This window comes from Siniperca chuatsi, linkage group LG20 (assembly GCF_020085105.1).
Source record: "Siniperca chuatsi isolate FFG_IHB_CAS linkage group LG20, ASM2008510v1, whole genome shotgun sequence".
Lineage (NCBI taxonomy): Eukaryota > Metazoa > Chordata > Actinopteri > Centrarchiformes > Sinipercidae > Siniperca > Siniperca chuatsi.
This window is the reverse complement of record NC_058061.1, coordinates 8,891,150-8,903,941: the sequence shown is the minus strand read 5'-3', so window position 1 is coordinate 8,903,941 and position 12,792 is coordinate 8,891,150. Positions and strand designations below refer to the sequence as shown.

The window sequence follows — 12,792 nt, the reverse complement described above, 5'->3', positions numbered from 1 at the left end:
ATAGTTGAACCACAAGCCAAACCTTTGTAGGCAATAATTTTAATGATTTTTTTTTAATATAAAATGCATCCATTACAGAGGCATTTACAATTCAGAGCAGCAAGGAAAGTCCAGATAAACAAATTTCCTGCAGAGTAAATCAAACACATTCCATGGGCAAGGGAAATTGGCCAGTTAGCTTGTGAAGTGTTTGTGGTCTAGAAAATGACAGTGTTCAAAGGACAGCAAACATGTCATGGTTGTAGCACAATTGGTAAGACCTAAAAATCTTTCAATAAGCATGTTTTAGGAGGAGCTTGTGCATAAGGGCCAATTCATACACGGCCTGAACTGCTGTGGCATCAATGGGTAACAAAGTCATACAATAGTCCTTGGCAGTCTGATAAAAGCAGCTCATTGATGCGTTTATATAAGTGACAACTTCACCACATTTAAATTAATACATTGTTTTTCTCTGATTGGGGTTCACATCTAATACAGCTCTAAATATGTCATGACACTTTGTTTTGACATGACCTCATTCTAGGCTTGCCTCTGATTTCCGTCATGTGTGGAGGTTACATCAGCTCCTGCTGCTGACCCCCCCCAAACACACAGCCTGCTGCTCTCTAATGCCACTACTATCCAGAGGTTGTGTTAGGTGAAAGTGGGGTACCTTGAAGCAGATCTCTAGACACACTGGATTAAAGCAAAAGATGTAATAACAGCCATTATTGCACCCTCTTATTCCCTCTCCTCCTCTCTGAGCACCTCAGGGGATCTTGCTATAATGAACAGCTGTCAAGGCTGCTGATCAACAGACAGGCCACTTCCTTAGCAACTGCTGTTGTTGATTTCCCCTTTGCCCCAAAAGCCCAAGCCAAAGTTGCACCCCCTCTTTGCTGCATTCATTCAAATTCCATGAACTCAGCTCTGCTCTTCAGTTACCAGCCCATGCAATCCATGACAAACACTCACATCCCAGTTTTATTTTTATTTTATTTAAACTCTGAGATACATGAGCGGCTCAGGATCCAGCTGTTCTTTATGCGAGGCAATACAAAAATAATTGGTCTACCCTGCAATGGTCTGGGGGTGGGAGGAGGAATAATGGCTGTGAAAAGGCAGAGGCACCGATGAATTACAGTGGATTGCATTTAGCTGCTGCAGTCCCCAGGGCAAGTAAAGCAGTGCCAGGGCTATTCACGGGGGGCACATCTGGGGCTCATGGCAAACTAAAGACACTCTAGACAACCACTCATCCCATGGGAGTCTGGGCCACCACCTCAAAAGAAAACACCCAGTATGACTCTGTGACCTTCGGGCATGTTCTCATCCTGTTCTGGCTTTACAACGGATGAGCCATGTTCACCTCTGCCTGGTCTCTAAGACTGCTCTTTTTTCTGTCTTATACTGCTGCATTGTTTTCCACCTGGTCATGCTCCAGTTCCATTATGGGATCAATTCTTCTCTGTTCTGTGTTCTTTTGTTCATCTCTAACCTAGAGTCAGTGTTTGACAGTTGGCTTCTAAGTTTCAGAGGTACTTCAGTTGATGGTCGATACAGTGTACAAAGCACTCACTGCGACTAAGCTGCAGACCAAACAAGGCTTTAATGGATCTGTGGGAGGTCTGGTGATAAGGAATCATTCCCATATCTATTGCAGGCCTCTATGATCTGCCCCACACTGTGATCATACTGCAGAGCTGAAGGTTTTCAAACATCTCACAGCCCCACTGCTTTGACAAGGGGGTAGATGAACTGTGACAAGTAACCCATATTTTTGTGGAGAGTTAGAGAAGAAGTCATCAGTAAAGATATTAACTATGGATTACATGATATGTCTGATAATTCACAACCAAAGCTGCATACATTTCTATTGGCTCAGTTTCCTTTGTTCTGTCTCTACTTTCCATTGACCTGCTGTTTGTCTGATCTACCTTGTCAATCTAATTTAAAGACTCCAGTTTTACAAAAAAATTCAAGACAGAAATTCTTTGGGGATCCTGAGAAGCTGCAAAATTATTTTATCTCAACAAATTTGTGGCGTTTTATACTTCCTGCATTGTTTGATGACACTCATTTACAATTATGTAGTTAATTAACGAAGTGTTGAGCATGCATATCCATATCCATCCATAACGTTTACAGGTACAGGATAAAAAAAAAATATATAAAACTATCAAAAGGTTGCTCTACTAAATTCAATTTATTGGGGGCAGTACAGTCAGTACAGTCTGCCTTCAGTAATGAAAAAAGGGACATATTTCTTGTTAAAATGTAGCATGACAAACACATGAAGGTCATATTTATATAAGATTTTGCTGCAGACAATGATCATAAACTTATTTCACCAACCATTAGAATGCTCTTAAAGATCCAGTGTGTAGGATTTAGTGGCATCTAGCGGTGAAATTGCAGTTTACAACCATTTGAATACTGCTCGCATCGCCCTCCCCTTCCAAGCGTGTAGCAGAAACTACGGTGGCCGCGAAACTCGCACAAAACCCTATCTAGAGCCAGTGTTCGGTTTGTCCATTCTGGGCTACTGTAAAAACATGGCAGTGCAACATGGTGACCTCTGTGGAAGGGGACCCGCTCCCTATGTAGATAAAAACAGCTTATTATAAGGCAATGAAAACACAACGTTTCTTATTTTCATTACACTAATTAAAACATACTTTTAAATAATGTATTCCATTTCTGCCAATAGTTCCTCCTAAATGTTACACACTGGACCTTTAAGGCAAAATATCACATTAAAATACACAGAGCCCTTTAGCCCAAATTTAGCTGGGCAGGGCTCTCTCCTCCTAGCCTGTTTGTCCTTGTGATACAGATCACAGAGAACGCAGGGAAAACCGTCCAGCACATCCTACACAGCCAGTTTATGTCACATCTTTTCAGCACTAAAACACTGATCAGGCTATGAATCAGATCTGTAGGCCTTTCCAATGATACATACGCCAAAACATTCTTGAGAACATTTTTAGAGAAAATTCAAAATGTGCAAATACTGATTGTGACTCTATCTTCATTCTGTTATCGCAGTTTTATTACATTTTGGAAGACCATGATCTTCTGGCACGAATGGGAATAAAAGCAAATTCAAACCTGACTGTGACAACTGTAACTATGGCAAATATTTCATACTTGCTTAAGTAATTCAAAACTGCAGTTGCTTCACTACAGATTTAATATTAATTTTACAGCTTCTTTTGTGCATGTAGAGCCTGAGCTCTGGGCAATGACATTAGGTGATATGATCTGTTGTGGCCTTCGGTGCCTGGCAGTCTGGCCTACGTTGTAGATACCGAAGAGCATTTTCACATTGATTTCCCTATGGACCCAATTAAACAAGGCATACTAGAGAGTTCCTGTTCTTCAGTGGGGGACGGGTCACATTTCCGTGGCATGCCTTAGACTCTGAATCACTTTCTGTGATTCCTGATTATTTTATGACAAGGGAAATATCAATCTCTGCCTGATGGTCATCCTGCACTGCGGTTATAATGTTACTTAGTGCCTGACCCATGAGTGATCTGTCCATCAACATCTCAGCTTGTGTGACTGAATTAGATGGCAAGTGACTGTATTCATTTGTTTATTTTTATAGGAACATAAACTTATGATATACATATCATATATCATGGAATTCATAATTTAAAAAAAAATCTAAATTAGTTTAATTAGTTGTAAAGTAAATCATCAAACTATGCTTTGTAAATGCTGCAACATTTTCACAACTTTTTGTCCAAATTGCGCAAGGAAATGGTTCTAGCAGATACATAAATAATAGTATCATCAGCATACATCTGGAAACCAGCTCCATAACACAATTCTGTTAAATCATTTAGAGTAGGGTGCGAATTACAGGGGAGCCAGGGGGAGCTTGGCTAATGATACATGAGCTTCCCTGAAAAAGTGATTTGTGAGATTTTGGGGGGGTCTCTAAAATATTGACAATATGCTATTTTTGCCGCCGATCATGGATCATGCGTAAAATTAGACTATTGATCTATGATTCATGGATGAGGGTGATCCATCACTAATTCACTTTAATAAAGATACCGGCATGCATGTTATTCTTGTTATCGCAATCAAAGCGTGGCGGCGCAATATCATAAACTTCACTAACTTTAACTCAGAGATCGCTTCTGTTTTAAGGTAAGGGATATTCCCAATTAACTGCATTAATCCCTGTTAGCACTGTATTGTATGTGATGGGTGTTGAGGAGAACTGGATCCCTTGTAGACAGCAAGGTCTATTTTTGTTGGTATTTATAATGCTCATGGTGTGTTGTTATAGGCTACGTGACCCTCACATTTGATGTCTTAATTGTACCGAGAAATGATTGTGCTCATCTGTATGTGATGGGTAACTTTAACTGTTGTTGATGAGGACTCGATCCCTTGTATGCAGCCTGGCGTGTTCTGTTTTTGATTTAATGCTCATGTGTTTATAGGCTGTTTTGCTATTTGACCTATCTGTGTCTTATTTGTGCCGATAAACTATAGAATATAATACATCACTGCAGAGTATAATAGGCCTACTGTGCCCCGATTTAGTTGGCAGTATTGTATCATACTGTGATGTTTGGTTTTGATACCCATGTGAAGGTTTGATGTGGTCAATAACTGAGTGTTATATATCAGATGTGCTGACATAAAGCAAGTAGGCCTACATGCCTACAGCTATGAAAGTTTCTTTCTTTCTTTCTTTCTTTGAGCCCCCCCCCTTAAAAAAAAGTGAGGAGCTCCACAGAAAATCATGGTAGAGTGCGCACACTGATTTAGAGAATTTCCACACTGATGTTAGTACGAATCTTGGAGCCATTTATCTAGAAAAGTAGTAATATTAATGTTTTTTCTGAAACCCTTGGTCCAAAATGGTCATAGTCGTTTTAGCCGAATTGTGGTTAAGTAAGAACGTACCCTGGGTGTTTTTACCCTGACAGAAAGAAAATTTCTGTGCATGTGTCATTGTTTAACTTCTTAAAGAACAGAACTGGTGGTTGGGCTCCCTTCTGTCATGCTCACATGTATCCGCTCGGCTGTATATTATTGGCTATTTTCCCTGAATATCTCAAAACAGGCGCCAATCTTGTTTCCTGGTAATTGTTGATGAAAGTCAAGAACTACACAAGTAGATTGTGCATCAGAACAATAGCAAACACATCTTAAGGCAGACCATCAAACCTTTAGAGGCGGCACAATAGAACTGAAAGGTAAATGGACTTAATGGATTTAAGTAGCGCTTTTCTACCTTAACAGACAAAGCGCTTCACAATTTTGCCTCTCATTCACCCCTTAACACACGCACAAATTATATATATATAAAAAAAAAAAAACTTTGTCCTTCACCCTCCGCGGGTGGTCTCGTCCTTCGAGCTCGGGTCCTCTACCAGAGGCCTGGGAGCTTGAGGGTTCTGCGCAGTATCTTTGCTGTTCCCAGTACTGCACTCTTCTGGACCGAGATGTCTGGTGTTCTTCCAGGGATCTTCTGTAGCCACTCCTCCAGTTTGGGGGTCACTGCCCCGAGTGCTCCGATGACCACGGGTACCACTGTTGCCTTCACCTTCCACGCCTTCTCCAGCTCTTCTCTGAGCCCTTGGTACTTCTCTAGTTTCTCATGTTCCTTTTTCCTGATGTTGCCATCACTTGGTACGCATATCGCATCGAAATGGCCGAGATGCGATATATATATAAATAAAATAAAACTATTTATAGAGCACTTATCAAAACAAAGTGCTTCACAACAAGAGAAATAAAATACCACAGTGAATGATGAAATATAAAGAAATAAAATACACAAAAGCAATAATATAAACAGCCAGTTCAGGTAAAATCAGCATATGCTTTCCGATAGAAATGTGTTGAGATTATATATATATCTCCATGGCGTAGCCAGCAGCAGCTCTGTTGTTGTGTGTGTTCCTGTGTGTATTTTAAGGAGTCTCAAAGTTAATCTCAAAGGATGAGAGATACCAGCCTGTTCTCATTTAGAGCTAATGGGGGGGATAGAGAGATGGATGGAGAGGGGGACGCGACAATTGGCCGTGACCAATGTGAGCAGGAAACAAGCAGTGCTCTGTGCAGATGTGCTGGCAGAACTTGTAGTTTTACTGCCCCCCCACCCAGTATAATAATGATGAACTGGATCTCGTTATCTCCTACGCTCAATTCCTGGAGCCACAGCAAGGCAAGGAGAGATTGATGGGTATCTGTCTGTACATATCAGTGACAATGAAGACATTCCTATACTCTATTTGATCAAAATGAAAGACAAAAAAACAAACAAAAAAAACAACAACAGCAAAACAAAACACAAGGTACTCCTCTCTGACTGGGTGTAGGCCAGTTTTGTAAGTACTTTCAATTATTGAATGCAGGGGCCGGTAGGGCTTTTGTTCAAACTCATCCAAGTCCTGGCATTGTGAAGAGGCATTCTGTATTATCGCATTGTGCTTTGAAAAGAGCTGGTCGCCTGACTAGAAAAACATAGCAGTCAAAGCTATAAAAAAAGAACTGTAGCTTCTGGGTGTTGAACAACATTCAGGTGATTGTAGCAGAGCCCATGTGTGTGGCCACATGGCATTTTAAAGCATGGAACTGCGAGGGGTTTGAGCTGGACCCATGGGAGATGTAGCACAGCCTCAGGCAGAGTACATGGTGCTGACCTGGAATTAACTGAGGAAGCAGAATGAGAGAATACAGAGTTCCTAAACATCCTTATTTAAATGTATTGCTTCCTTAATCCTGGATTAAATAGCAGAGCAGCAATATGGAGCAATAAGGAGGTGTAGAGGGGATTATTTTTGAAAGCAAGGACTAGATCATTTCTTTCTTTTTTCAACTGGAATGAAAACAAGCACAGTCTCTGTGGAAAGTAGAACAAAAAACAAAATATTCATGTCTTATTTTATTTCTCTAGTCTATGTTTGGTCCAAACTACATTTTTTCACATTTAGAGAGGTCCGTCATTACTACGGTACAACTTCAGATTCAGATATTTTAAAAAAGGGAGAGGTGATAAGTTTTCCGTACATAAAAAACATAGACAGTTTTCAAAAGGTATTTAAATATTTATTTAGAGCTGCAGAGAGAAATTTTCCAACATTAAAGTTGCATGTGTGTCAAAGAATAGAAGCACTCTGTCATGGTTTTGGGTTTGTGTTCAGTTATTTCCGGTTATATTTTGTAGCATGCTGCCTCATGTGTCTTGTGTAGTTCTACTTGTTGTCTTTGTTTACTTTTCCCGACCTTTTTTGATTAACTGCCCTGCCCTGATTAGTTTCACCTGTGTCTCGTTGTCTCCCCTCTCCTGAGTGTATTTAGTCTGTGTGCGTCCCTTGTCTCTTTGTCAGATCATCATTGTCTCTATGTCAAGCATATCGGCCTTTGGGTCCTGTGTTCTGGGTTGCTTCTGTGTTTTGTTTGGACCTTGCCTACATGATTGGACTCTGTTTGTTGTTTGCTTTCCTTGGACTGGTTTGCCTTTGTTGGGCTGCTTTTTTTTACTACTGCCTGCCTCTCCATGCTGTAAGCCTTCTGTCTTTATTAAATGGTTTAAGCTGCACCTATTCTGCTTGTGCGTCTGCATTTGGGTCCTACTCCTGCCTTCCTAGTTCTCTGGCTTGACTAACAATACAACACTAACTGGCTGAATAAGGAAGAAAAGGAGACAGCCAGTAAGGGACAGAGTAGGAGCTTGATGGAAACAAGCATTTTTTTGCTCTTATGTTTTTATCCTGTTGCCAATTTTAGGACAAAGTTCTTGACCAGAGATACCCTCAATCAAGGTTAAATATAAATCTACATCTTACTGCTGTGCTGTTTTCTAAGTCTATAATCAAGTATAGTGTTACCCTGTTTTTCATGGGTCTGGTCAAAACCAAATACAAAAGGTTGATTCCAGCATAAACACCAATCTGAGGCTCCCACAGACCACTAGACCTTGGACTGGAACGGATACTCAATCTTTCCACCCAGACAGAGACATTACAATCCACAGTGAGCAACTATTTAATAACTACACCTCTGTCTTGATGTTGTTAGATGCAACACAATTGTGTAGACTTCATTTCTGTTTGCACAATACGTTAAGTGCAATATCTCACTCACACACACTACAAGAGCATATTTTGTGTTCCACATGTGCATTAGACACTTTTTGTTTTCTGTTAGTCTATTAGAGAACAGCTACATTGTGTCAGGATGAATAAAACTGTACTGTTTTGGCCATGCACTGCCACTAAACCATTGGCTTCCCATTCAGAATGAGTCATACTGCCTCAGGGCATTAATGCAGCTGTTGAATCTGCCATAAACCCAACAGTCCAACAGAATGATTTGCTTACCGCTCAACGAACAATAAATTACAAATGGCGAACATGTGGAATAATGTTTACATGTGATCACAATCTCGCTGTATTTAATAAGTGACAAAATTAATGAAAACTTAATGATGGTTTGACATCATGATGATGCATTTTGGATGGTTTTGGAGTTAAACGTCATTTGTAAAGCCAAACCAAAAGTGGCCTCAGTGGAGTGCACAGAAGTAGTGAATGATGAGTGTATGTCCTAAGGCTGATGAAGGCCACCTAGCTGAAATAAAACTCCTGCAATCTTGGATACTCCAATAAGGAGTCTTGACACATCTATTGACTCTCAATTGTCAAGATAGACACTGTGACTCACCCGGTGGAGGGAGTCATGATGCAGCCTCCACGGTCCACTGTCACCCTGCAGCCACACCCCCTTTCTGGGGTATCATGGTTCATTCCAAAGTTGTGTCCGAGCTCGTGGGCCAGAGTGACTGCAGCACCCAGGGGGTTGTCCGAATGGTCCTACAAAAAAAAAAATCATTCATGCAGAAATTGAACTTCTCTAACCAATATATTACCTACAACTGCTTTACTTTGAAGAGTTTGATTTATCAAGTATATTTTTAGGCTATACATGCTACAAGCAACGACCCATAATAAAATTTGTTCACTTTACAATTCTGTTGCAGCAAACAATAACTAATTAAAAACAGACATTTCTGATTACATACTCAAAGGAAAATAACATAAAATATTTAATGCTAACCAAATTGTTGTTTCCCACAAGACCCACTGGAGAAACATTACTCAAAACAAGTGAGAGTAATTGCATATTGCCAAGATTAAAACAAACAATGCTGCTGGATCTGTGCTTATCAGAGCGTTTCCTCTGCTCGACGTTGTGGCACTGAAGTGAGAAATGAAACAGACTGTGGGTTGTCACCTTCAGCTTGCTCGGTAAACTTTGTCAGAGCCATATGCGCTGCTTCATCCACACAAATAAAAGACATGAACCTCCTCCAAGCAAAACTAGCAAATAGGTTGAAAGACAGAAAAAAGATCAATGAAAAACAAACAGTATTAGAAAAGAGTACAAAGAGTATTACTGTGAAGATGAAGCTACAGTGACACAGTGAAAGCCGCTGAGTTGCCGAGATTTCCTGCAAGGTGTGTAAAACATGAACACATGAAGAGGCCGGATAAATAATGTAGCGGCAGCAGCTATCAGCTCTTCATGGATGCAGAGCTGTGCGTCAGAGCACCTTGCCTCTAGAGTCTTCCGTCACTGTGCATTATTCAGTAGTGAAGTCGAGCTCAGACTGATGAACTGCTCTGCTGGGGGCTTTTGCAAGTAACGGTCATCCTCTGTCAGCAATTGCCGCGATCCAACTGTGCAGCCTGGATTCATGCAAACTGACTGATGAGGTTGAAGTGCTCAAGAGGGCAGTGCATGCCACTGTCTGTGTTCTGTTTCACCACACCAATGAAATTAATTAACATTTGGGGCTGGTAAATAGAGATTCCAGATGGTTTGAGAATCGATGTTTAAGATTTAACTGCATAGAAAAATAACAATGAGACCCACTGGGTAAGTTGGCAAATGAGTTCAAAGGTACTTTGTAGATGAAGTGAGACAATTGAGACAACAGGGTCGTGATTTGCCCAGCAGAACAACCTGCGGTTGGAGACTAATCTTTTACGTCTCTGAACTGATGTATGTATGTTTGTAGAGCTCTATCATAATGACCAAGTCCCCACTTTACCATCTGGGAGGACAAGAGTGAAGAACCATCTGGGGACTAGCCGTAAACCTTACCACCAGCCAGCCAGGCCACAAGACAAACAGCCACTCAAAGACAGAGTATAACATAATAACATGACTTGCCCTAATACAACATGACTTGTGCACACAGTATAGGGTTGCAGTTCTGTAATGGGTGATCTTTTACGACATGCCTCTACATTTTCATTCAGGCTGTGCTATGCTGTTCCCTTAAATTCACTCATTTGTTGCACCTCATTAAGAAGCAAAGGTTTCCACTCGTGTATTCAATACACACTCTGATTTATCAGCACTAAGTGGAGGGTACTATACATACCCTTAGCTTGCCTGGAAAAAGACTCAATGATGTGTGTGCCTTGAAGTTAATACAAGTTAACTCTGGAATCCTTAGCTCAACCCTTACACAAGAGACTCAGGGGAGAAATATGAGAGTATTATGTCAGACAGGAGGAAGATGGGGAACAAGGCAAAGAGTGGAGGGCAGGAAGAGGAAGAAGAAAAGGATAAAAGTCTGGTCTCCTTTCTGGAAGTCAACAACATACCAAATATTTCTTTTGTACTCTTTTGCTTTAGGGTGGATAAAATGTATGAGCATGTGTACATTCTGTAGCACATAGGTTTACGTACCATGACGATTCCTCCCGACTGCTCTGCTGTGCACATACTCATAATGGGTGCCATACCAATGGTGGTGCCCTGGAAATAGACCCCACTAAGGAGGAGAAAACAGAGGTAATCACATCATCAACATAAAGTCTTCACACTTCAACTGTCAATGTAAAGGTCCCCGGGAGAGTTTTTGAGTGGCACTGTAAAGCATTGTTTTGATGACTGCAGAGGGTTGTAATGCAAATGTATAGTGGATACTAGTGTTAGGTTAGCATAAGTTAATGTTTTTTTTATTTTTATGACTTTCTACCATGGACTGGAAACATTTCACTGGTTACTAACTAGGCCTGCATGTCAAATCACCTATGTAATTAAAATACAAGACTAAACATCTACAGCCATACTAGTGGCTCTGTGTGGCCGTACATAGGCACATTGGTGCTTTGAGCTAAATGCTAACACATCTTAATTTAACGTGTTAGCAAAGTGGTGGACTGATCAAACGACAGACAGAAAGACTGACCAACAGACCAACATTACCATCCCTTGAGCCACTAGCATGGCTAAAAATTACATTTATTTAAAAAAACCCTGCCCCACCTCCTTGTTAGCCTCTGTTCCACTAGCATCTGTAACTGAATAATTTTTCTTATGAATGGTTTCTTTCTTTGGTCTTTCTGTAAAGCTAAAACATTTTTCTCAGTTTTTCTGTCCATATTCAAAATCTGTATCTACATCGGTACTGGGTAGTGAAATTTGCACATTTCATCATTTTAAGACAAAATGATGATTATTTTGTTAGCATTATATTGTCAGGGTTCAGCATTCAACAATATTATTTTGTTAGCATTTTGTTATTATCTATCAAATGAAAGCACGAAGAACAAGAGTGTAGAGATCCAAACTCCTGTCTCATCTCCTTGTTAAACTCAGTGCCACTAGCAACTGTAAATGAATAGGTTTTGTCTTTCGGTAAAGTTCTGTAAGGCGTTTTTTTCTTTCCATATTCAAAAGGTAAATACACTTTACACAGTTTATCATTTTAACCAAAATAAAATCAATTTTTTTTAGAGAATGTTTGTATTTTGTTAGCATTTTGTCAGCAGTCAGCATTTTGTTAGCATCTCATAGGGTTTTCACATATGTTTTATGAGGTAGGCAATTCAATTTGTTTAATGAAACATAACGGTGTACATTGGTTGTGAAAAACAGTATGCAAGACCAGGAAATAGCAGTCATACCACAAAACATTATATTTAATTTTGCTTGGAATAAATAAAACCAAAAAACACTCCATGTAATGTTCTCTAATGTTGTGCTCTAAATAATTTTGGAATAAAATTATACCTTTAAAATAGTGATATGCATTTTCAAACTATTACATGTGTATGCTACAATACAAGATGTACCTGATTAGCTGGGCGTTGTCATGAGGCTTCTGAGGAAGCAGCTTGACCTTCCTCCAGTCAAGGAACTCATGCAAGGTGGTGAAGGGGTCTTGGGTGACGGGACACTTGTCCACATCACTCCACACCTCCAGGCCCACCAGGGCCACACGGATATTCAGAGCCCTGTAGAACTGAAGGTTGAGGGGAGGACCGCAAGTTAGGGAGAGAGATGTGGATTAAGGGCTTATGATCTGTCTCTCCTAACATTTCTGTTACTCTCTTCACTGTACATTACGTTTTATTAAAGCAGCCTCTTCACAACATTTCTCAGCCGAGTTATGGAATTGATCATCCATTTATAATCCAATCAGCATCTGCTCGCAAGGTCAGTTAATTCGCACCTAGCTTGATGTGACCTATAGTAAATCACATTCCTATACCACATCCCCTCTGTTGATTTGATTGTTACCTTGTCCACGTAATTGGCGATCTCAGCCAGCCGCTGCTTGACCTTCTCCATGTCCTTGCCTTGCTTCTGAAACTGAACAACACCAGCAGACAGAATAAAGCAAGGAGAAAAAGAGGTGATCCAGCCACGTGAATGTTTATAATGATCAAATACATTATTTTAGACATATTAACACTAGAAATGTCTTCACAGGGTATCCTGGAGCTGTGCTACAATCACTGTCATGTTAAGTCC

At 40.3% G+C, this 12,792-nt stretch overlaps 1 protein-coding gene across 3 annotated transcripts in view; it reads right to left on the bottom strand.

The window, feature by feature from the left end:
• Nucleotides 1-12,792, bottom strand: part of LOC122867507 (disintegrin and metalloproteinase domain-containing protein 12-like) — a 75,999-nt gene that overhangs the window by 15,261 nt on the left and 47,946 nt on the right. For all 3 annotated transcript variants that reach the window (XR_006375939.1, XM_044178378.1, XM_044178379.1), the window contains 4 exons: nt 12,559-12,630; nt 12,111-12,280; nt 10,720-10,804; nt 8,683-8,831 (listed from right to left, as the gene is read on the bottom strand). Coding sequence is in view for 2 of the 3 variants with exons in the window: in XM_044178378.1 (XP_044034313.1) it covers nt 8,683-8,831; nt 10,720-10,804; nt 12,111-12,280; nt 12,559-12,630 (476 nt within the window). In the remaining variant the exon portion in view is untranslated. The remainder of the gene's footprint in view (nt 1-8,682; nt 8,832-10,719; nt 10,805-12,110; nt 12,281-12,558; nt 12,631-12,792) is intronic.